Source organism: Hibiscus syriacus, unplaced genomic scaffold, assembly GCF_006381635.1.
Source record: "Hibiscus syriacus cultivar Baekdansim isolate YM2019G1 unplaced genomic scaffold, ASM638163v2 tig00110013_pilon, whole genome shotgun sequence".
Taxonomy (NCBI): domain Eukaryota; kingdom Viridiplantae; phylum Streptophyta; class Magnoliopsida; order Malvales; family Malvaceae; genus Hibiscus; species Hibiscus syriacus.
Window position 1 is genome coordinate 3,572,439 of NW_024062563.1, and position 27,084 is coordinate 3,599,522.

The window sequence follows — 27,084 nt, forward strand, 5'->3', positions numbered from 1 at the left end:
ATGAGCTTTTCTGACTTCACTCCTATTCTTCATCTCTTTGTTTCGCTATTGAAAATTGGGTTTAAATCCTTGCCCAAAGAAATCTCTTTTTATTTTAACAGCAATGGGGCGTAACATTCCTTGTAATCGTTTGCTAAATCTCCTTCCTACCTTTGCTCCTCTTCTCAAAGTCTGTCGCACTGTCATCTTAGGGAAATCAAATAGCTTGGGACGTAACATTTTACTCCCTTATGCAATAAAGGTTGCATTGACGAACTCTAATGCTCGAAAAGTGCATTCCAAAGCCTTTTCATTAATCTCTACGTACGAGGCATCAGTTGTCACTAACGTGATGATTTTTTGCTCGACACCCAGACTAACCAGTTATCCATCAATAACAAACTTCAATTTCTGATGTAGAGATGAAGGGATTGCCCCTGCTAAATGGATCCATGGTCTTCCCAGACAATTGTAAGTTGGATGAATATCTATCACCACAAATTTAACATTATAGACTGTGGGCCCTATTAATAATGACACCTCCATTTTTCCCTCACATCCTTTTGGGTTCCATCAAATGCCCTAATGACATTGTGATAAGCCTTCACAGGTAGTCTTTGTAGAGTAACAGGAGGCATCACGTTCAGAGCGGATCCATTGTCGATTAAGACCCCTTGCAAGACATGACCAGCAAAAAAATCGTGCTTGAATTGATTTGCTTTGTAGCTTTGGCACCAAGAAAGGATGGGGAACGTTGCTTTCAACATGGAAAAGAGTCCATCTTTGAACCCGGACTGCATGTTGAGGAATGGGACATTGTTCCTCCAGGAAACGGCTGTGCCGATGAGCTCTTGGATAAGCCCCGATGGTTTTGGGGTGTTGAGCACCCACTGGACCCTTTCCACACAGTCATGTCTCGCAGGGTCTGCCATTTCTTCTTCAACTGTTGTGGTTTCGTTCAGTGGGGAAGCCATTGGCCTTTTGTTTGAAGTGTTTGAGGTAACCCAAAAAAGCCTCTGTATTTTTCAGGAGTTGAACAGATTAGCTTTTAGTCTATAAGCATACTGAGACAGAGATTTATAGATGGCAAAATGAAAGGGATGATAGATCACTGGCCTATGACATTAGTGGAGAAAATTAGAGAGCCATTTCTAGATTAAAGTAGCATATATCTATTTATGTAATTCACGAATTATATGAAAAAAAAAACAAATGATTGGAAGGTTTGCAGCACTATATTTGGAGGGGAAGAACTGAAAAAGGCAGGCAAATGCAGTGGACAATATTGATGACACTGAAAGATACCATTTTCAAAAGTATTTCGCAACACAGAATATGTTCTTTCCGACCTTTTCAACAATTTTGACTCGGATAATTATATTTATTATTTAATTTTGCTTTATTTGTATGAACAGAAAATTTGAATATTTTTTATATTTCAAATATAAAATTCATTTCACGTATAATCTTTTTCAAAAATAAATATTTAATAAATAAGCAAATTTAATATCTCGAATTACTCTTATAATAAACAACTGAGTTATTGTTAAAAAAAAACTGAGCCAAAGTATTCATTTTATCAAAAGAAACAAAAATAGGTGAAAGTACTTGTTGGGTCCTTTTATTATAAGAACTGGATAAATTAATTCTTTTATTTCTAGATTAACCAATCTAGCTACTCTATTATAAATATTGATTCAAATTATTCTACTATTAAATGAATCAATTTAATTCTTGTAACAGTAAAAAGAATCCAATTTTATAAAGTTAACATTTTCTGTTTAAAAAGACAATCTTTTTTTTCACATAAAAATCCACTCCAAACAAAATTTTCATTTGCAAAACTTTGAAATCTTTAACAATATTAACTCATTTAATAGTAATTGATATTTTAGAAACAATAAATGTTAACCCTATAAAAGATTTGATCTTATTTGATTTACTAGCACATGAATTAAGTTGATTCATTTAATAAGAGATAGTACTATTTTTAACAAGTCCCTATAATAGAGGGACCTATTATGTACTTTCACCATTAACATTTTATTGATTGTGTCCGATTTCGAATTTTCTTCTAATAATTATCTATTTTATTGATTATGTCCCACCTTAAAATTTTGTTTGTGCTCATCCCGTACAAAAAATTTATATGATTAATATATATATATATATATATATATATAAATAATTTTATTTGTTAAAATAAATGATAATGTTTGTATAAATAATTTTATTTGTTAATATTTTTTTGGATTGTAATTTATTAATAACTGAAGTGTAATGATATGAATTGATTGAATGAAAGATTCGTGATTTGTTTAAACATTAAAGATTAAATTTAAGTATTTAAAATGGAGATTACCCCAAATCGAATCAGCTATGGAAACCAGCACTCTTTCTTTCAATTTATTTGCGTATGCTACTCACAGTTTACATCAACATTGCATTTTCTTTTGGCATTTTCTAGTCATTGGAACCCAACATGATGCGTGTACTGAGAGTATGCTTCCGACTGCATCGCGATCGGGGCTCTTGTAACCGATGCCGGAATATCAAATGCGTCGATAAGTTCCCCTGCAATGTTTCTCACTTGGAAACACAGGTATTCTGTAAGCTTGTGGATTGCCTGCATGGAGGAGAAACAAAAAGAGTTACACAAGTACACAGGACATGTGCTCTATATTTCTGGTTAAAACCATATACCTTAGCTTTGTTAGGAGCAACATAATCGACGTTACGGTAAGTTCCTATGTCGTTCCAGATCCGATCGAGAGCATAAAGATCGCATACAAGTTTTAGAGCAGCTTGACTACTTGCATCAGGACACCTGGAAGTTAAATTCAAGCTCAGTTACAAACTCAGAAAGAATGCACAAGTAGAAAATAAACGGAATAAATTCAGTTCAGAGTTTAGGAAGTACTTCTGTACAGCTTCAATAAACCTTGCGAGAATGACAGATTCAATGTGAGACTCGGCAAGCGTTATAAGGTGATTCAGGCATCTGTTCCAAGCACCAAAGCTGCCAAGAGTTTTCGAGTGCTTCTGGAGCCGTGCTGCTGCACTTTGAAGCAGTCTCGAGGTTCGGTACTGAATACCGATATCGTATGAATCTTAGTTTACGGTTTACACCGGCTAAACTCAAAGTACAATAGCTGATATAACACTTACCCTGAAGGCATCCAACTGGAATTTAGGGTCTCGTAAGTGATCGGTGTTTTCCCATCGAGCAATTATAGGGTTCGGCTGCGACAAGTATGTATTCATAGATTCTCTCAAGTAGTTCCATGTGACCGAAAGCTTACCGCCTTGGAACTTGTCTTTGTATTGCTTCAATAGATCCGCAGCTACCTAATCACAGTAAAAAGCCTCATGAAGTTTGAATTGAAAAGAAAATTCGAAGTTGGATTGAATGAAGGAAAACTGGAAAAAAGATCATTGCAAGTTTTCAAGCAAGGTTGTTATTAACGGGATTTGTCCGAAACCTGTTGCAGAAGTACTGTGTTGTCTCCTTCAAACGTCTGGAAAATGTCATGATCATTCCTCAAGCTGCCGAACCGATTGACAGCGGCATATCCGTGGCCTCCGCAGGCTTCCCTGCAGGTACTCAATGACTTTGCCGTATATGATGTTACGTAGGACTTCAGGCCTGCAGAAAGTGCATGGACGTCGGCAACAAGTTGTTCATCGTGCTTTTGCTTCATCTCTGAATATTTCTCCACCAAATTCTGAGCAGCGAAATGAAATGCATACGCTGAAGCCAGCATCGGCATAAGCTTGTGCTGCTGCGATTGATAATCGAGGATGCTGACTTCAGGCTGTTTCGGAGGACCGAATTGCTGGCGTAGTAACGAGTATCGAACCGCAATAGTGACTGAAATCTTGAGGAAACCAACTGAAGAATATGCAAGGCCAACCCTCCCACCTACAAGTTCACCCAGCATAGCAGCAAAACGTTTGTTTATAGTAGGGAGGCTACTTGTGTATTTTCCATTTCCAGAAACATCACCGAATCTATTAAGAAGATTATCTCTGGGGATTCGAACCGAACAGAATCGAAGAGCTCCATTATCAACCCCATTCAAGCCAATTTTGTGGCCGCAATCTTGGATTTCGATTCCAGGAAGCGTCTGGTGAGTTTTTAAATTCCTTATCGGGACAATGAAGGCATGGACTCCCATGTCGGAAACTTTTGTAGAGTCATGTGTCGGTAATATGAGCTTAGCGAAGACTGTCGCAAACTTACCGTGAACGGCAGCATTGCCAATCCACCATTTGATAGCCCCATCATTTGGTGTGTCAATGATGAATTCATCTGTAATTGGATCAAATGTTGCCGTCGTTTGAAGGCCTTGAACATTTGAACCTTTAAAATGCACAAAAAATTTACTGTCAAGTTTTCTAGACAAAATTAGGTGAAACAACCAGGATAACCGTCGAAAATTAAAATAAATAGGCAGTCGAAAACAGTCATCGAAACAGAGAACTTACCATGATGTAGTTCTGTCATGGCGAAACAACCAGGATAATCCACATCGTCGATTCCCTCAAAATACTTATCCCTGTGCTTCTTGGTTCCTAAGTTCAGCACTGAACCTCCCCAAAGACTGCATAATTTTCAGTATTCAAAGTCAACTCACCATTAAATCAAAACTAATAAATTAGTATTATGCATCGTTCAAAGGCTAACATCATGTTCTTTGCCATCCATAAAACCATATTTCAAAAATTCAACCAAAACAAGCCACCAAGATTGAATCTTGGATGCCAAAATAGCTTAAAATTACTTAAATGGACACCAAAATTGATCCCAAGAGGTGTATATCACCACTCCCAAAAAGGTTTAAATTCTGAAACTTAAAATCCATCCCAGATTTTGAAAAAACTTGATTAGCAGCCAAGATAGAACCTTTAATCCCAAAAGGGGGTTCAAACGCAAGTAAGAAATACCTAAACTGGACGCCGAGTTTGATCCCAAGAGATACATCAACACTCCCAACAGCTTCAGTAATGGCGAAATACTTGGCGGGATCGTCAACGACGTATCTAAAAGGCCTGATCTTTGCTATTCTAACTAACGCAACAAGCTGTCTCATGCAGAGCTCCCTGTGTTCATCCATCGAAATCCCAACAGGGGTTTGCAAATCGGGCCTTGACTCGAAAAACTCAACGATTTTCTCCTGTATTTCTCTGTTTTTTCCTCTCATGTAGCTCTGGATTGAGGCTTTGTCAACCTCGAGTTTATTGGCTGCCTTGGCGCATGTGAGCATGTGGAGCTGGGGTGACGGTTGGAGGGGAGCGAGCGGAGTCAGGTGAAGGGACAGCTGCTGGATACGGCGGTTCACGGCGGTGATGGATGGATGCGTTTCATCCTCGACGGCCTGATTTGGATCCATTTTCTTAAAAAAGAAGGGATTTTGGGCAGTGGCGGTTTGTATTGTTTACTTGGAGAAACGGAGGGGACTGGGTAATTTAAACATAAAAATCAGGGTGACGTGACATTTAATAACTGGCCAATGGCCACAAGGAAAGTCGTTACGTTGTCGCGGGAACTTGGAGGGAGTGGATAAGTGATGACGTGGCGGGTTTTGAGACTGAGTGGGGGATTTGAATGTTCATGCTTATCTTTATACACAGAGAATAGATAAAAAGCTTTCGGGCGGAGTAGGGGTTGGTTAGGCTCATTCATTGTCTCTGGTCGACTAGGCGTATTTAAAGGTGGTCCCAACGAGCCGCATGTCCTTTTACGTAAAAGTGTGATCTGATTCGAGACTTTGTTATTTAAACATCAGGTTATCATTAGTTTAAAGGTGGATGCCTACAATTTTTTTAATTTTGAAACGTGAAGTTGGCCATTGGATGATTATGAGTATGCATTTGAGGTGCAAATGAGAAAGCATTGCATTTGATGTTGGTTCTTGTAATGCCTCTGTTTGGATTGATCTGGTCTGTTCCAAAACTCGGACCAGCATCAAACAAAATCAGTCCAAATGCTGTTGGGCTCATCCATTGAGCTCCTCTAATGTGTTTATTAGCCAACTTCTTTACCTATTTGCGTTAGTACTAATTTAGTAGCTATTTTTCAAATTAATAATGATAATAATTTACTAGTTATTTTTTATATTGTTTTCAATATTTTTATTATTTTATATATTATTTCCATTTATTTGTTTTTATATTTTTATTATATGCTAATTTAGATTTTTACTATAATTTTTTAAAGCATGCATTTCATAAAAGTATTATTTCAATTGACACCCTAATTTTTTTTTCAATTTTCTTTTTTATATATGAATTATGTATATATAATATAAAATTAAGAGAATGATATTCCTTTTTTTTAAAAATAGATACCGTATATATTAAGGGTGTACATTCGTTTTATTCAGTCAACGATCGAACCAAATTTTTATTAATCGAATTAATTGAATTTTTTAACCATTAACCGAATCGAATTGAATAAAGTTCAATTAATTCGACCAATGACCAAATTAATCAAAATTTTTAATATATTTCTTATTTATATTAATTTAAATTTAATATAATTTTTTTTTATTTAGGTCAAAATTTAATTAGGTATTGATAATTTAATGGATCTAGTATGATTAAAAAATAGTTGGATTTTAATTCTTAACAGATTATATGTATTTAATATATATAATATTTAATAATTTTGGCTAATTTGATTAATTCAGTTAATTAAAAGATTTCGAACTGAATTAACAGTTAAATATTGAAAATAATTAACTATTTCCCCGATTGAACTAATCCAATGACCGGCCGTTTTAACCGAATTAATTCAACTCGATCAATAAATTCGATTAAAATAAAAAAATGAACACCCATAGTATGTATATTTAACATTAATTTATCGATTTTTAATATATGCATTAATTTATATCACTTTATTTAGATACTATAATTTAAAATTATAATACCGTATTATAAAAATCCTAACTCCACCCTACTCTCAAAACCACATATTTTTATAATCTTTATACTTTAAAATAAAATTATTTAGAGGGATCTTTAGTCCGATCCAACCACATTATTTATTTCGGAAACTTTAATTTATAATGGAGTTGTTTGTGAATAAGGTCAAGAGGAGATAATAAAATTAATTTCACGTTCTTTAAAGAATGGTTCTCATTTCACAACCCTAATATTCTTTGCAAAAATATGTAAACAATCATTCTCATTGCTTTGTTTATGCAAAGTTAAATTAAATTTAACTACCAAAAAAAAGTATCTTTTTAAATAATAGGTTCATCGACATTTTCACAAGGTGAGCCAACCTCTCCAAGTGAAAAGGGGTTTTATTTTTGGCTTAATACGAATAAATACAATGTAATATTTGTTCAAAGATAATTTTTTATTTTTTGACATTGAACGTTCACATCTCTGGTATCTATGATGCTCGAACCTAAGTATTCAGGAATACCAACAATTCTTTTACCTAAATCATCATTGACTTAAATAATAATAATAAAAATATGAATTATTTAAATAGATTCTTAATGATGTTTTATCGATGTATTAATAATACATAAAACATTATATTTCCATAAATCAAATGTTAACTCTTATTTATTTATTTTCCTTTGAATTTTCATCCATGACCTAGTCAAAAACTGTGGCTAAGAAACTTTTAATTTTTTTAAGTTTTATTTTTTTTGTTGGTTATACCAAATAAAAAAGTAAAGAAATAGGTGGAAACACTATACTTACTTTCCCCCTATCATTAAATCTATGTTACCTAACCATTTAGCGTAATAAATTTTTAAACAATACATAAAAGAATTTTTTTAAAAAAAAGTATTTGTATGGATTTTGAAAAATAACTTATATTTAATGCATTATGCTTTATATATATATTCGATTATGAGAAACTAACTAGTCACTACTAGGAATGGCAACGGGTCGAGTTCGAGGAGGATTTTGCTGCCCCGTCCTCGAACCTAAAATAAATCCCCGTCCCTGACCCCGACCCGATCCTTGACGGATATTTATCAGGGCGCCCCGTCGGGGATTTTTTTTGTCCCGTCCCTGAACCCGACCCCGAAAATATTTTATATATAATTAATATAAAATATATAAAATATTATATATATAATTAATATAAAAAATATAAAATATTATATATATATATATATAATCGGGGCGGGTCGGGGATACCTTGCCCCGAACCCGAACTCGACCCGAAAAAATCTCCGAAAAAAATTCCCGATACCCGACCTGATATCATTCAACCCGATCCGAACTTGACCAGGTTTTAGATTTCCCCATCGGATTCGGGTCATACGGCCATCCCTAATCACTACGTGAATGGTTAAAATGTGCGTGATTTTTTTTCAAGATTATAAAATAAATTATGTTTTTAATGCAAATAAAATTTGTTATCATTAATTTTAATATTTTAAAATAATTTTCTATTAAAATTTACGTGGATACTTAATTGAGTTAGCGTCATTCAATTAGATGACGTCAAACATGATAGGAGTGTTTATAATTTTATTAATGCATTATTTATATATTGAATAATGTAGTTTCATTACAAATATTGTAAACATGTTTATTTTTTTTTTTTGATAATTTAATTTTATTATCCAAAGAGGCAGAGTTCAATTCCATCCAATAAACAAAAGGATAACCTACTTACAACAAGAAAATGGTTAATCTATACCTCAATGATTACAAATATTAATGTTAACACTATCTAATCTATTTATATTATTTCCTCTTAATTGAATATCTACAATCTCCTTAATAGAATTCAGGATCTCATCAACATTTCTTGAACTTTCTCGGAACTGTCTTCTATTTATTTCCTCCCACAGGGAATAAATAAGTGCACGCCAAGCAAGCTTCAAGATAGTAGTTAGGAGGGACTTACCTTTTCAAGCACCGCAGGCCTAAGTTAACATGTTAACCCATGACAAAGGTGGTCTGCTCAAGCCGGTGAGATTCAGAATAGCCTTCCATAAGGAAATAACCAAAGAGCATTCAATGAATAGATGGACCCTAGTCTCCAGAACTTCATTTCAGATTATACATAATCCATCAGTAACGATTCGCATACATTGAAGCCTCTCCCTACTTGGGATTCTATCCAGAAGTGTCATCCAAGTAATCATGCTAAGTTTGGGGGTGTGGAGGGAAAACCATATCAATTTGTGCTGTGGAACTTTGTCTCCCTTTACCCCTTACTCTTCCCAAATTTCTTTTATCTTCTTAACTCCTGAAGATAAAACTGGAAGAGCCACTACCCTTAGTTTAAATAATCTCCTGATGCACCAGCTTAAATTTGCTCCTTCTTCCACGAGCCAAAAGTCATTATCCTTAATCATGTAGCTTTTGATCCAAGCTACCCACAGTGAACCCTCACCCGCAAAGATGTTTCTAATGAGTTGCATCATACACGTTTTGTTCCATGTTTTAATATCCTTTAATCTTAGCTTTCTTTCATATTTCGGTTGGCAAATATTCTCCTAGCTAACTCTAGCTCCAGTGGCGGCCTTATCAGTACATTTCCAGAAAAATCGAGAGCAAAGTTGCTCAATAATGTTAATAATAGACTGTGGCAGAATTAATTGCCTGCACCAGTAGTTAGCAACACTGAAAAGGAAAACTCTAACAAGTTCGAGTCTGCCTGCATAGCTCAAGTGCTTTCTTGACCAATGGTGAAGCATTGACTTAATCTTATCGATTAGAACCATACAGTCTTTTTCAGTGAGTTTCCTTGTTAATAAAGGAACCCATAAGTATATCACAGGCAAGCAACCATGTTTGAACCCCGTGTATTTTTTAATAGTCTCAAGATTTTTAAATGCGATTCCAACAGCATAAAATTCACATTTGGCAGCATTTAGTTTTAGACTAGACATTTCATAGAATTGATCCAAGACACTAATGACTCCATCAACATATTTGATATTTCCTTTACAAAAGATAAGTAGGTCATCCGCAAATGAATTGTGAGTAAGATCGATCTTCTTACATTTAGGGTGGTAACCGAACATACCTCTTGCAACAACTATATTAAGGATTATTGAAAGCACATTCATTGCAAGAACAAATAAGATAGGAGAAAGAGGGTCATCTTGTCTTATTCTCCTTGCACCCTTGAAGTAGCAAATCAAACTTCCATTGAAAGAAATTGGGTATTTAGTTTTTGAAAAACATGCTTCAATCCAACTAATGAAATTACTTGAAAGCTCTAAAGCCTTAAGGATAACAGAAATGAAACCCCAGTGAAGAGAGTCAAAAGCCTTTTGGAGATCAATTTTCAAGGCACACCTGGGAGAAATGGACTTCCTTCCATAACCTTTCACCAGTTCCTGAGCAAGGAGGGTGTTGTCTACAATACTCATTCCTTTTATAAAAGTTGACTGGTTAAGAGTTATTATCCATGAGAGCATATTTGTCAACCTTTTGACTAGGATCATTGTAATTGTCTTGTACACCACTGAGCAACAGAAAATTGGCTAAAAGTCTTTAACCTTGCTGGGATTAGGTACCTTAGGAACCAATGCAATGGTAGTATAATTGAAAACTGGCAGAATAGAAGTATCTTGAAAGAAATATTTAATAGCATCCACCACATCATCTCCAACCACATGCCAAGATTTTTTGAAAAAATAAGGAGTGAAACCGTCTGGACCAGGAGCTTTTTCATTAAATTGATTGAAGATGGCATCATGTATGTCCTCTCTAGTTACTTCCTTAACTAGGTCAGAAAAAGCTTCCAAAGGCAAGTTAATTTGTAGCAGTTCTTTCAGAAGACAAGGATCATAGTCTTTTACCCTAGAATCAGTAGTACCTAACAATCTTGAGAAAAAAATCAATCACTTCAGAGGCCATTTCATCAAAGGACTCAAGCTTTCTTCCTTGATCATTAGCAAGAACCCTAATAGTGTCCCTTTTGTTTTTAACATCAATAACAGAATGGAAAATTTTTGAGCATTTGTCATCCTCTTTTAACCACTGCACTTTAGCCTTTTGTTTTAAGAACATGACCTCTGCTTCTTCGATAGATATTAACTCATTTTGTAAAGTCAGCTCTTTTTCAATAGTGTCTTCTCCTCTTAAAGTTAAAAGTTGTTGTTGTTCCAACTCATTTTTCTTTTGCCGAGTTGAAATATCACTGTAACATTCTTTGTTTAAGCTCTTAAGGCAGGCTTTTAGGCGCTTTAGCTTTAGAAAAATGACCTTCATAGGGTTTCCCTGATTAGCCGATTGCCATGACTGCCTAACTTCATTTAAGAAATTAGGATGAAGAGTCCAGAAATTAAAAAAAATTGAAAGGCTTAGGTCGATTAGCTTGAACCTCTTTGTTTGGTTAAACCAGAGCCATACAATGATCTGAGGTGCCAGGCGCAAGGAATTCCACAAAAGAGTTTTGAAAAGAATTTACCCACATGGGGTTGATTAGCACCATGTCAAGTTTCCTTGCAAGGAAAGAGTCTTTCTATTTGTTGCTTCATGTAAAGGAAGGACCAAAGGAAGGATGATCTTGAAGTTGTAAGTCTTGAGTGACATCTTGGAATTCTTTCATGTTAGAAGTAGTGATTGGACCCATAAGCTCATAGTATGAGTTTTCATGTGAATGCAAGATAACATTGTAGTCCCCTCCTAGGATCCAAGGGAATGGGCCAAAATTAGTTTACAGGTCTCGTAGCTGCTGCCAGAGCTATCTTCTAATAATATCATCATTGCTGCCATAAATTGATGTACTGATAAGAGGAACACAATGATAAGAGCCTTTGACACACTGGGCTGAAACATGACATATAGAAATATCCAAACCTTTTTTTTTCTCGAAAGAATCCAAATCCTCCCATTTGAAGCAAATTCATAGTTAGAACAAACATTCCAGTTCGCAAATTTAGTCTTTAATAATTCCACTGATTTTTCAACTTTAACATGAATCTCCAACAAAAAGAGAAAGTCTACATTATTTTGGGTTGCCCTTTGCAGAACTTTTTCTTGATTTAGATGATTGTTTAATATTTTTTGATTTATAATTTAACTGGTTATTATTTTAATATATTGCTAAATTTAGAAAATAATATTGATAAAATTATTATATTTTTTCAAAACATATTTAAAAGAATTCTATACACAATATAAAAATAAAATAAATATTTTACTAAAAAGAAGTAATAAGTGGAACAAAAAAATGTAATTTTTATTTCTTTTAAATATAAAGCTAAAAAAATTAAAACCACATCTCAGATCTACAAGCAGCAGATTAGCCGAACCAAACAACTCTTTAATTCCCCTTTAGTCTCACAGAAAAAATTACAAAAAAGAATATTGAACTTTGATTTTCCATTTCTTTAGCCATTGATGATCCCTGAGCTTTTATACTCTTTTGTTCAAAGACAAAGCAAGCAAGCAAACCAGTGTCTTAGTTTTGCAGATTAGAGCTTTAAAGACGGCATATTTAGGGGTACTTTTTGATGATTCCAGAAGATCTTCCTCTCTTTTTTCTCTTTCGATCGTACTATTATTATAACCTCACGCTTTAGATTTGTGTTCTGTGTTGTCTTTGTTTCCTTCTAAAATGAGTCTTCAAGTATGCTAAAGTAAGCTAAAAATCTCTTGTCCGAAGCCATCTTTGTTCTTTTTTTTTTCTTCCCATGGGTTCCGATAATAGTGGTTTGCAATCTTCAAATGGTGGCAGCGAAGAGTATGATTCACACGTCGAGTCAATCTCAACTTTTTTAAATCATAGTCCATTGAGCCATATAGGACATAATCCTTTGGGTAACCAACCGCCGCCGCTGCCGGTGCTAAAGCAACCCCAGAGCAACTCTTCGTCGACTATGTTCGACCCTTTATCATACTTAGATCATCACCCTTTATCAAGATCGGTCCTTAATCTCGATACGATTTGGTCCAAAAATCTAAGATCTGAGCCAAATTACACCGATCTTAGTGGGTTCATGGCTGCCTCATCGGCGGCACCAACGACTCAACAGCTGTTCACCAACCAACAATCACAAAGTAGAGCCAGTTTTCCATTGTTGCAAGTCCCCCAAGGACCAGAAAGTTCGATCCAATACCCGGTTTCCGTTACAAATAGCCAACTAAACAACCAGAGCAGGACGATGCGTAATCGGAAGAAGAGAAACAGAGCTTCTAGGCGTGCACCAACAACTGTTATGACCACAGATACCACCAATTTCCGAGCCATGGTTCAAGAGTTCACCGGGATGCCCGAGCCACCCTTCACCTCCTCGCCTTTTGAAAGAGCCAGGCTCGATCTAACCCATTTCGACCCATTAACAGCTCCTCATTATCTTTTACGACCATTTGTTCAAAAACTCAGTCCTCCACCTCTTCTTATCTCATCAATGGCTGACGCTATAGCTTCTATTTCTAGAACTAACACCAACAGCAGCAACAACAACCCTAGTTCTAGTTCAACTTCCATTAACTACCAACTACCGTCCGAGTTCGGCCATTTCAAGCAGACTCAGAATCTACTCAACATCAACATGCAAAACCAGATTCTTAACTTTCAATCTCTCCTTCAAACCCCTCCAAAATACCCACTTTCCGGTTCAAACGAGTCCTTGGATGTTCCGTCCGAGTTGGGTTTGAGCCAAGGCCATGCCAATACCAGCCTCGCCGAGCTTCACAGCACGGTATCTTCACAGGAACATGATCAGAGTCTCCTACGTTCCATGAACGGGAAAGTGAGAAACTTGTCGTCGTCTCCGTCGGATTTTCACGGGGATAAAGGGCCGGAACACGTGGCTTCAAGAAGTGAAGGTATGGTGGAATCATGGATATGTTCATCAGATTAGGAGTATCTAAATAATTTCATCAAAGAAAATTTAAAAAAAAAAAAGGTTTTCAAAACTGAGAAAATTTGAACAAAAGATATCAAGGAAATGATGGTGAATATTTTTCACAATGATGCACGAAAGGGATGGAATCTTTCTTGTTTATAATTATTCCCATATTAACCATGAAATAGTTTAAAAGTTCAACCCTATTTTGTCTTCCTTTCTGATCTTTTAGGTTAAACCCTCTCCTTTTAATTTGATTATATGGATATGTAATTAATTCTCTCTCGATTTCATATTAGTTTTCTCATTGTTTTATCGTTTTCAACATACACCGATTAATATGACATTTCTTATTTAATTGCTGAAAAAATTTAGTCTGAATAAAATTTATCTAACGATTCTAAAAATATAATTTTTTTAATTTTATACTAAATGTAAGTGGATTTTATATATAATTTGGAGTTTAAAATTAATGGGTATTGTAAGAATCTGAATGTGAATGTGAATGTAAATCGAATAATGAAACCATGAAAATCTGTGCTCTTTGTCTGTATGAAAACCTTTTGGTTTCAGCTTATGTGAACTTTAGTTATCTGAAACAAGAAGGAAGACAAATTAAATCCTATTATATTTGTTCTAACATTTAACGGTAACAGAAATCTGATGACCTGCTTTATTTATACGAATATGTAATTAAATATAAAAATAATTAAAAAATATAAATCAAATTATTTTAATAATTAAAGAGATAATTATTATATATATTTACACGTTTATTTTTAAATAATTTTAAATATTTAAAATATTCACTATGGTTTATAATCCCTAGATTAATAAAAAAAAGAGATAATATTTTGAAATAATGTTCATATTTCTTTAAAAATTAATTTATATAATGGCTAGGAGGAGTAACTAGCGGCGAGATTTGGGGAATCGTTAGCCGCCGCAACATTAGTTTTAAATCCACATCAAATTTGTCCTTCCTCTTTGAGTTTGTGCTTCGTTAGTATATTATACTGTTTTTTAAATAATATTTTTAAGTAATATTTATAATTATAATTGTATAATATATGATCAAATAATTATTATAAAATATAATCGAACTAGATAAAATTAAAATTAAAATTAAATCTATAAAATGAAACTTATATTAAAAATTCTTGTATAATGTGATTGAACATAAAACATCAAGAATTCCATAACTTTAACGCTGCCATTGAATTAAGATTTATCCATTATTATATTATTATTTTTAGTTACAACTTATAACAATAATTTATACTTTAAATATGTTAATATAAAAATTTAAAACGATAAATTAAAATATATAGATATATTTTGATGTTAAACTATTTTTTTACTTTTGTTAGGTTGTCAACAGAGATTTATTTACGATTTTATAATAGGATAGTATACCCTATTTAAAGAAAACTGGCAATATAATATATTTATGATAATTTAGCATATTTGACGATTTTAAATAACTAAAAGAAAAATATATAATGTAGAAAGACAGTTTCTCGCCAAGGGGTTAGACATGCAATTCAAAGATGCAAGTAAATGGGAAAACTGTTTATGATGGTCACAAAGTGTGGGGAAAACATGATTGCATGAGCCGGAGTTATATCTCAAAAGTGGGTAATCTTTTTAATATAATTCTACAAACTTCCACACTAATGGTTTAAATTTTGAAGGATGAGAAACGGGTGTTTGGTTTTAATTTTTTCAAGTCCTTTTGAAAGATGTGATCGATTTTGTTGTCATCAATTGATAATTAAAGACAAAAAGGCACATCAAGTCCTCGAACTTAAAAAAAAATCAATATAGCCCTCATCATTTTCTTCGATCAATGTGACCCTCCAAATCTGAAAAATATCTTAATGTAGCCGTTTGACCAACGGATTCCGTCGTTGACCAACGAAACCATTATTTTCAGCTGATGTGGTACGTTAACTTGCCCAATTCACCCGTTTAGTGTTGACTGGACGCTTATTGTTTTAAAACTGAGCTAAGTTGGAAAAAAAATCTTTAAAAAAAGAATTACACACGTTTTTTTGTGTTTAAAAACCCTAAATTCATGTTTTCCTCTCTACTTTCCCAAAATTCATCTCACCTTATTGTGGTTTTGAAGAGCAACAACTTGCTTTCTTCTCCATCTTCATCCGTTCGACATCATAATGTAAGTTGTTCATCTCTAATCTATTGGACCTTCAATGTTAAAACACTCTTTCATCTCGAAATCTTGAATCGATTCTCCTCTCATCTTTTTTTCTTTTCTTGAATGAAACTTTTTTGTTTTCTTTTCTCGAATCTATTTGACCTTCAATGTTTTCCTCTCAAATCGAATTGAAAACTGTAAATGTTTATTTTTTTCATTTCTCGAAATATTTAAAATATTTTCAGTAGTGTTATAAACACTATGGCTAATTCGACTAGCTCGTCAACTGAAAGTAGTCTTGAAATTAATGTTCATTCGTCTTTTTTGTGAGAATATGATGGAAATGTTGTGTATTGTAAATGTGGATTGCAGTGCCCTATGTGGACAACTTGAAAAAGGAAAAATACATGTAGAAGTTTTTTTAGTTGCCCTAATTTCAATAGTGCAGATTGTACGTTCTTTAAATGGTGTGATAAAGAAATATCCGAAAGAGCAAAATTCCTGATTTACGAGCTGCGAAAAGAAAATGATCAGTTAAAAAATTGATACAATCTAATGATCATTTCTCAGTTCAAGAATTGAAGTTTCAGATGAATTCAATCCAAAAGCAATTGCATGCTGAAGTAAATCATGGTCATAAATTTAGGGGTAAGAGAAATTGGTATCATATTGGGATGATATTTTTTGGATACTTTCTGTAGTGGTAGTATAGGTGTGTATGGGTTAAATGTTTAAGATTTTAGGTTTATGGGTTAACATTAATCCATTGAGGTTTATTGTTTTTTGTTTAGTGATTTTTAGTTTGTTGGCTGATGTTTAATTTAGTAATAGAATGGATTAAAAATTATGACTACTTGTATTTGCAGTTTACTGTTATTAAAATATTTTGAATTATTCTAATATAGGTTGCAGTTAATTTAAAAGTGAAATGAGAAAAATGTTACAATTGCAATTAAAAAATATTGGCCTTGTCAATATATATATCTAGTAAAAGTTCACAACACACCTCAAAGTCAATTTCAATAGACATTATTTGTTTTGACAAACATATGAGTTTTATCAACCAACTTGTTACATACAAAAAAAGAGTACCTTGTTTTATACAAAATAAAAGACCAGCTTGTTTCATACAAAACATACCAAAAAAGAAAAAGTTAATACCAACAAATTCATTATGTCATTTGAATTTCAGGATGCTTTCGAGAGGCATCCGGATGTTCTTGCTCAACTTGCCTAGTAGTAAAAGCCTTCTTCACTTTCCAATTCAATCCAGGACCCCGCCATGTATGCTGAAATTACAAATTAGGAGCTCCAATCTTTTTTGGGCACTAGTAGGGGCAGTTAGAACCTTTCACTTGATAAACCAAGCTGCAAATAAATTTAACATATATGTTGACAGATCTCAACAACTGAATTTCCACAATTTCTCCCAAATAATTAACCAACTGCAATTTGATAGATATGTTCACATATTGCAACAAGTTAATTTCCACAATTTTAGAATTATACCAATATTTACCTCATTTCAAACTATAGAATTATACCAAATATTTCAGACAATTTGACAAGATAATTTCAACAATTTCAGACAAATAATTAACCAACTGCAGAATTATACTAAATATTTCAAACAATTATTCAATATAAAAAAATTCAAATTGACAGAAGAAGAAAAACATATGAAATACTCATATTAAGTATTTATTCACTAGTGTTCACATTGGTATAAATACCAATACCAATCTATCTTTTCCTTAGGCCTAGCACTATTCTCATTAGTAGAACTTGATGTGGTTGATTTCTTCGATGTGGTTGACTTCTTCGATTTGGCTGCATTTGTATTCACATGTAATTCCATAAAGTTAGCGGCTACAAAATCTAACCATAATTTCGAGTAAAAATTAAATAACATGTTTACCTGACCTGAAACATCATTGGTTATTTTTTGTGGACAACTTTGCTTGTTATGGCCCAATGTTTTACAATGACCACATCTCATTTTTAATCCGAATCTTGAGTACTTTTCAAATGTTAATTTTGTGGGCTCATCTTTATATTTTCTTATTTTTTTTCTTGGCCCAGGTTGGACCTTTACAATGGGAAGGTTAATTGGAATAAGATCTTTGGGCTAGAGTTTTTTTTCCTATCACGGGTTGTATGATATGTTTGTAACTTGCCATATACTTCTCCTTACTATACTATTCAGAAACATAATCTTCAAGTGGTTTGGACTCTTGATACATACATATGGCATGACAACATGGAATCCCATTGAGTTTCCATTCCCTACAAGTGCATTTTAACTTCTTTAAATCAACCACGTATTGGTTATCCAAATGTATAACCTCAAACCCTCCATCACTGTTCCAAATAAGCCTACATTGAGTTGAAATGTCCATGTTCCTTTCCAACTTCTCAAGAGCTCTTGGTGAGATGTTGGTTTTCCACTTTTCTGCCCAAGTTCTTTTAATGTCCATCTTAGTCATTACCATGACCCTAATATTCTCAAGCATGTTGATGATAGGCTTGCATCTTGCTTCCACTATCATTCCATTAAAAGCTTCGGCTATGTTATTGTCCACCACATCACATTTGCAAGTCCCTTTAAAGTAAACCTTTGACCAATGCTCCACCGAGGTCTCTAATAGGTCATTTGAAGACCCATGCTCCAAAGCTTCTAATTTTTTCAATTGTTCATCAAAGTCTTCTACAATAATTACTCTGACTGTGTTTTAGAATTGGACTTTTCTGTTTATCCATTTTCATTTCTCATGCCAAGATGTATAGATATGCCTTACATATATCATGTGCTCAACATCGGGGAATGATTCCCTTAGGACTAATATAAGACCCTGCAAAATAGTACAAAAATACATTAGTAGTCAATAAAAAACATAATTTGACAATAATAAGGAACATAATAAACTATAACATTTTGCATATTTTCTGCAAAAACCATCACCGTGATTCTTTGCCTTCACTTTCAACGACTGCTCATGCAACTAAAAACATTTGGTTATTTCCATCTCTACCAACAACCATTAATAGTATTCCCTTTGTCATTGATTTCAAAAAACATCCATTAACGCCGATAAAAGGCCTTCAACCTTTTTTCCACCCCTACTTCAGTGCATGTAAACAAACATACATCTTATAGAATATTGTCAATCCTAAAGCATCTCTACCAATTGAATTATAATTGTACTTCCATGATTAGAATATAGCAACTCGGCAGCATACCCCCAAATACTAGCAAACTCTTCTACATAAGAACCATGCATCTATTTCAAAATGACAGATCTAGCTCTTTGACACATATTATAAGTTGCATAAGTACCAAGTTATATTTTGCACATTTCCTTCAATATCGATATATTCAATTTTGGTTCCACCAATATCCTATCTCTGAATTTCTACTGCAACATCTTACAAGATAACATTGTATGCTTATTACTTCTATAACACTTATGCATTTGATGATATGTCTTCATAACATAACAATCAAATCGACTGTCATGACTAGAAAATATTTACCAAGGACAGTCGCCCTTACAACATACCATTGTTCTCTTACTTTTATTCTTCAAGAACCTCAAATTCACACTTTTTGCTATAAAATACTTCTTCACAACTTCTTTAAATTGATGATAATCTTCAAATCTCATGTCAAGTTCCTATTTTGGGATGCCTCAATTTGGATCATATCTAGGTCTTATTGTTCGAGTCCCATAATATGCCCCACAAATCTCTAAAGACTCATCACTATCACCATATTCCCTTAGGTCAGAAGAGTCCAAGTACACACTGTCATTACCCTCAAGCTTCTCAGTCATTTAGTTAACTATATCTTCATCAACAAAATCATCTCCACTATCTTCATTGACTTTAACTTGTTTATTTTCCCTTTTTGGCAACTTTTCAATTTATTTATGACGGTTATAACTTCATCATCCACATCAAATGTTAACTCTATATTATGTATGAAACAATCTTCATCATTTTCATCGTTTTTAACCCCTGTTTTAACAGTCTCGACAGTACACTCGCCATCATAATCTTTAAAAACAGTAGAAGCATTAGCCCTAATTTTAGAAGACCCACACACTCCTTTTGTCTCCAACTCAAATATAGCAGTAGGCTCATTTACATTAGTAGGCTCGTCCTCAACAACCTTATTAACACCCTCAACAATTGTATCTTCAACAATTTTGTGGTCAACGTAGATATCTATAGTACCATTCTTGAGCAATAAATCCATCACCTGCCTAACTGTATCATTATTATGAATCAACACCAAGTTATCACAGTAAAACTTCACATTAGGTACCCATAGTACATAAATTTATGCGGTCCATATCCTAAAAGTTATGCATTCCCTAATAAATCCCACAAGCATAACATATCTGGATCAACTTGAAATTTTTCAATGGATCCATTTACATATTCAAACTTCAAACTTGTCTTAAATCTACCACCATGAAAATATTGTAGTACATAAATATCACCAGCCATAGTATTACATCAACAGGAAACAAAAAACTAACATTAGCACATCAGCCAAAGAAAAACTTTAAAACAAATATATCTTCTAACAAACAAAACTATACAGGATCCCAAAGCATGTGAACCAGAATATATATTATATATAATCACAAATCATATTATATCCTCATATGCTATCACACAGAATCCCAAAGCACAACATAAAAATAACTAAGTCAAACATAAAAAAAATATTAGGGCAAACATAATCCAGAATGTATAATAATAATAATAATAATAATAATAATAATAATAATAATAATAATAATAATAATAATAATAATAATAATAAAAGAGTAGAAAAACAAACCAAGTCAACCAATAAAACCAAATAAATATTACATAAAAATCAACTAAGTCAACCAAAATCCTTTCAACAATATGGTAAACCAATAAAAGTCGAAAAAAATCTCACCCCTTCGTTGTTCTTTTCCTTCCAACAACGTTTACCTGTGAGAATAAAAACAAAAGAGAAAGTTAAACAAAATAGTTCAAAAAGGTAAAAAAATTGATTTCTTCCAACAACATTTACATGTGAGATCAAAAACAAAAGAGAAAGTTAAACAAAACAATTCAAAAAGGTAGAAAATTATTTCTCGAAACAAACACTTGAAGTAAATAAAGATTCTTATCGATTTCTACTGCAATGTTCCTCTATAATGTGTCTCCATTCTAGGTTTCTTATCCAACGAAATATTCATCCATGATTCGAATATGAGTTGTCTCGATTGTAGGCTTGTAAATGAACTGAACGTTCAGCAAACCGTTCATGAATCGTGCAGCGGGAAGTTCGTTTATGTGCGTTTATTTATTAAATGAACGAACATGAACAAGATTTTGTGTTCGTTTAATTAAATGAACGAACATGAACATAGGTCTCGTTCGTTCATTTACGTTCGTGAACGTTCAGTTATGTTCGTTTATGTTTGTTCGGTTATGTTCGTTTATGTTCATTCATTTATGTTTAACCCAATCTTCTTAAATCAATTTTGGTGACCAATTTGTAAGTATCTTAAAAATATTAATTAATTTGATATTATGATAATCAACTCCATAATTAACCTAATTTTGACAATGAACTTTTGTTTTCATAGTTCTTTTGTAACCTTTAGTTGTGAGTAGACTTTAGGTATGTTAAAATTTTGAATGGTGGTTTAGCAATAATATCAGTTACAATATGTAGCATCGAAGGGATTTCAGATCTATGTTATTGCCTTGTAGTCCAATTTGTACCTTTCGAAATCTTCATGCTGTTAAATTTTCTACTCTGCCAACGGAAAGGACCATTATTAACAAACCTCACTAAAGTCTTACATTTATGTCACAAAACTTTTAGCCAGCAAATTTATTAGAATAACGTAGTGAAAAATGATTGTTCATATGTAATCATGGACCACTAAGATAAATGTTATAGCATTAAATTAAAGTCGTGTGAAGCATTTAATATCTTTAAAAGATCGATCGAAATATTTGATATCTTCAAACATTTCATCACTGCTAATCAACTCTTATGCTATTTATCACTGTAGATTTGGTTGATTTGCGTTGTCGACTATTTTTCATGAAAGAACCATGGAAGGTAGGGTCTCCAACGTTTATGTTCGTTTATTTTTTAAATGAACGAACATGAACAAGTTATATTCTTTAATAAACGAACATGAACAAAAAAATTGTTCGTTTATGTTCGTGTTCATTTATTTATTAAATGAAAGAACATGAGCATACCTCCGTTCGTGTGCGTTCGGTTCGTTTACAGGCCCACTTGATTGAAAAAGGAAGCAATGTTGGTTTTCATTATGGGTTTGAATCAAGGTTTTCTGGGTTTGAATCAAGGTTTTCTGGGTTTAAGTTTTGATTCAAGGGATGCTGATTTTTTTCAGAGATGAAAATCTTTTACAAATGGACGATTCAATTTTTGAATAAAAAAATTAAGAATCAATTTTTGTAAAAGAATATGATTTTCTTCTGTTTGATTCAAAGAATAACGATTCAGTTTTGGTTTGGAGATGAAGAGGTTTTTTTATTTCTCAGTTTTCCTTCAATGTACGAGGAATAGCGTGCCCAATAAGCTTAAGGTTTCCAATGTTTTTAAAGTTGTTTTCCGGCTCAGCGTCCAATCAACTCAGTTTTAAAACAATCAGGCCACATCAGCCGAAAATAATGGTTTCGTTAGTCAACGACGGAATCTGTTTGTCAAAGGGTCACGTTGAGATATTTTTTTTCAAAGTTAGAGGGCCACATTGATCGGAAAAAAAGATGAGGACCAAATTGTTTTTTTAAAGTTCGAGGACCCTGGATGCCTTTTTGCCTTAATTAAATTACCAACGATTTAAAAGTTAAGATGTTTTTTAATAGTTGTAGTAATTATAAAATAATATATATTCAAAATACTTTTTAGTCCTTGATAATGCATATACCTTGTAGATAGTGATATATCGAGAAATATATTTTAGGGTAGACACATATGTATTAATAAGATTTTTTTTCCATACGGATGGATACAAATAAAATTTCAAGGTAGGCAACTTCAATAAAATAAACAACTAACATTAAAAAATTCAGATTTCACGGTAGGCATTGGCCACCATGAGTTCTAGGTACATACATCCGCCACTACCTGTAGATGGAACTTTTCGAATTCGAAACCTCTAAAAAAAGTAACACTCCCTTTACCACTAAGATCATTTGATGAATTCAAAATTAAAATGTTGTTGAACATTGTAAAATAATCTTATGGAAATATAGTTCATATTTAATGATTACATGCTGGTAAAATTATAATCTCATGTCCCACTAAATCTGTTCATTATTGATTTTTTTGGGTCATTTTTTTAACTTTAACTCTTTATTATTTAAAATTTATTATTGATAAAAATATGAAAAAATATATTTTAAAAACCTTATGTAAAGTAGTTTTGAAATATGCATTTTATAAAATTTAATTATTTAAAATATTTAAAATAATTATATGTATAGAAAGTAATAAATTTTAAAATTTTATATGTATTTTATCGATAGAGTATAATTATATTTAATTATTTATATTATATTCAATAGCATAAATTATAATTATATGATTGTAGTTTAAATTTTAAAATGTAAAAATAAAGTCAATATGACACGTAAAATAATTGTGTATATCAAAATAATTTTGGTATTGGTATTATTAATCAATAAAATTCATTTATATTAATTATTTATTCTTATTGGATAAAATAAATGATTCTCTTCTCTTCTTACACAAGAACACATATGATGTCCCTAAATCTTCAAGGTAAATATTAGTGTAGCAAGTTCAAACCATGGGTATAATAGTTATGTCCATGCTACTTAAGTTGTCTAAATACATAAATGGTTACCTTCTCTTCTTACATAAGAACACGTTCTACATATTTAATGATGTATCATTAAATAACATATGAATTTTTAGGTTCTAACTGAGTCAATATTGGTGCATTGTTCAAAATCATTTTTAGTGGAGCGAAACGCTATTATCTCACATTATTCCTCTCAAATATTTTTGTAACAATTTCATCAAAGATTGTTGAGGGTGGATTCATACACATCTTAAAATCTATTTTCTTTTATATATTAATTGTGTCTTTTTTTTAAAATTTTATTTATATCGATTTTATATAAAAGTTTCTATTTTTAATATATGTACGCATTTATTCTAGAAAATATTTTTAAATTCATCAGTATTTATCGGCCTTGAAAGGGGCAAAACAAAGGCATCTATCGTTGCCTCTTTTAAAAATCCCCACAAATTTGAGGCATTGAGTTTCAGATACACAACTTTTGGGATCTTCATCAAGCAAAGGTTGCCACCATTTCCCTCCATTCCCACATGCATCAGTACAAGCTAAGTTTTCATTTCAAAGTACCTAAATTCTGCAACAAGGATGGCAAGCTGTCGTATAATATCATATTCCCTAGCACGTATTTCTTTACTATTGTTTATGATATATATATGTATACATACATACACACACACACACACATATATATATATATATATATATATATATTGTACTCTTGTTTGTTTAAACTACGATAATTTCTTTTCCTATGTTCTTTTAATTAAAATGAGATAAAAGTGATTTTTATTCATATATTTTTTACTTAAATAATTATATCATAATTAGGATAATACACATTTTATTCATAGGTCAAATACAATAAGTAAACCAAAACTTTCATCATTCAACTTATTTTTTTATTTTAGTCATTAAATTTTAATTTATTTTATTAATATTTGAACTAACCATATTTTAATCAATCAATCATTTATCTCTTTAACTATATATTGATTTGATTTTTAATTAATTTTTGAATCTAGTGAGCACCAATTCAAATTCTAACCACAGTTCGTCTGATCTATCATCGTCAATGATCATTAAACTCTAAACACTACAGATCATATTATTTTGAATATTTAAATCTGAATATGAGCTTCATTTTATCTAAATCCCTTATCTTAACTCAAATGATCAATTGAATAAATTTAGCTCAAATATCAGAAAAGATCGATTAAATAACTTCAGCTCAAAGATCAGAAATGATCGAACGTGATCGTTGATGCCGCCAAGAGTGTTACGTACATATCAACAATTCTATTTCTTTAAATATTTCATTTTCCCCTTTTTTGGTTCTTGTATTTAAAGTACTTACACGTGCTGATTTCCAGTTTTTGTTCATATCTTCGCAACCAATGAAGCTGGATTTCAAGAGATTGTAGAACAAAGAAAGGAATCTAGGACTAGAAGAAACCGTGAAGCTTGTATAGTTTCACCCCATATATCTTACATCAATATATCTAATAATCCATTTTCGGCTCTCAATATTGTAAATGATTAAGAAAGATTATAAACAAATACTATCTTATAATCACCCTAAATTTAATAAAAAAATAGCTATTCACTCCTTATGCCAAAGAAAAATCCATCTAACTTTTTATTAGTCAGTCCTCAGCATGGCTAGTGGGTGAATTACTCCACTGATAACCCCTGAAGAAGTCTATCAATTCAATAATTTTTCTTCTTCTTAATCTATGAACTCATGCATTGTACTCGACCATGATTCATATTACATTCTTCATTTAAAGGTTGTTTAATTCATGGGGGGCGAATATGTGATATGTTGATATGTTTATTCTTTTAGCATTCGGAATCAAAGATTTTAAGCAGGGTCACTTGTGAATGAGTTCTTGTGCAATTCATTCATTTCATGATTTCATTTTTAGCATGTATTTTTTTACTTCAGCAATAATCTAAAATTTTCTTAGATGTTTTGAGTGTTGTAGAAATTATTTGCACTTTTTTGGATGAAATGAAGCATTTCGTTCCGAAGGTGGCTTTGCTCTCTTACTAATCAGAATGAAAGGGAAATAAGATGTTTTGTCTGTACTCTGTAGGTCTTATAGCTTCTGAGGTATCTTGAGGTCGAAGGTTCGAGCCTCTCTCACCTCAATTTTATTTACTGTTATATTAACCACCTTAAAGAGCTGCTTTTAAGAGCTCTCGTTATAAAAAGAGTAGTAATGATTAATGAATATAATTAAAGAAGCTTTAATTATTTATTTTATTAATACCAATTATACATTTTCCTTTCTTAAAATACAAAAAAGGGGGAATTTGATAATTAACAAGAGGGAGAGACCTTGAGAAAATTCTTTGTCAATCTCATTGTGATAACATTTTTGTTTTGTTATTGGGAGAATATAATTAATTAATTAATTTTTCTTTCCCTCTCCACCACCTTCTTCCTCCTATCATCTCTACCACACAGACAAACCAAAAGGAAACACGTGGCGTACATCCCGTTCACCTTCCAACTAGTCTTGGGCGCTTGATGCAAAATCACCTTATGCAATACCGCCACGTAAAAATGCAACCCAGCGGCGTAGCCGACCAAGGTCTGGCCCAAGGTCAACGTCCTAGAACCTAACCCAGACTCGGTCGAGAAAACAAGAACCACATGCATCAAAAGGATCAACAAATAAACCACATATCCAAGTGTCTGAAACGCCTGCAGAGCGACGTAGGTGGAGGGCCAAGTGACGTAGAAGAACTTCAATGGCTCGAGTCCAGTAACGAGGGAAGTGAGGCAAAGGATGGAAAAGTAAATCCAGAGGTAAACTTGGATGATAACGATCATCTTTTGGAGAGAAAAGTAGGATTTTATGTGACTAAAAAAGAGGGAAACTAAGACTAAAATGATTACAATGGAAGCGCATGAGATTGCAGCGGCGACCGTAGGGGCATGCTTGTTGCCTACGTATGGTTTGAATTGCTTCGTGAATAGTTTGTTGTACTTGGTAATGTAAGCTTTTGAGTTTGTCGAAATTTTTTCAAGGTCTGATAAGGGTTTTCCGGAACTTGGTTGGGAAATCTCGGAACTCGGACATTAAATCGGATTCATGGTGATTGAGCGTTTTGTCGGTCAGTGTTTTTGAGGTATTTGTTTTGTTCTTGGAGGAGTTTGAGGCTTTTGAATTGAAGGGTTTAGAAAGCTTCCTATGGTTGTTAATGGCACCGGACAAGGTTGATTTAATAAGTTCGGTTTGTTTTTTCGTGGCTTCTTATTCTTCAACCTCTGGCAACCTTCGTT

The 27,084-nt window shown here is 32.8% G+C and overlaps 2 protein-coding genes across 2 annotated transcripts; one reads left to right on the plus strand and one right to left on the minus strand.

Moving 5' to 3' along the window:
• Positions 1-2,357: 2,357 nt before the first annotated feature.
• Positions 2,358-5,444, minus strand: LOC120212555 (acyl-coenzyme A oxidase, peroxisomal-like). Its single transcript, XM_039210829.1, has 7 exons — positions 4,927-5,444; positions 4,468-4,583; positions 3,462-4,342; positions 3,148-3,327; positions 2,900-3,066; positions 2,683-2,806; positions 2,358-2,605 (listed from the first exon to the last, which is right to left on the minus strand). The coding sequence occupies exons 1-7, from the start codon at positions 5,370-5,372 to the stop codon at positions 2,447-2,449; spliced, it is 2,073 nt and encodes a 690-aa protein (XP_039066760.1). The 5' UTR covers positions 5,373-5,444; the 3' UTR covers positions 2,358-2,446.
• A 6,829-nt stretch (positions 5,445-12,273) lies between these two features.
• LOC120212330 lies at positions 12,274-13,819 on the plus strand. The gene has a single exon (XM_039210680.1). It carries the CDS (start codon positions 12,618-12,620, stop codon positions 13,788-13,790), a length of 1,173 nt encoding a protein of 390 aa, XP_039066611.1. The 5' UTR covers positions 12,274-12,617; the 3' UTR covers positions 13,791-13,819.
• Positions 13,820-27,084: the final 13,265 nt, after the last annotated feature.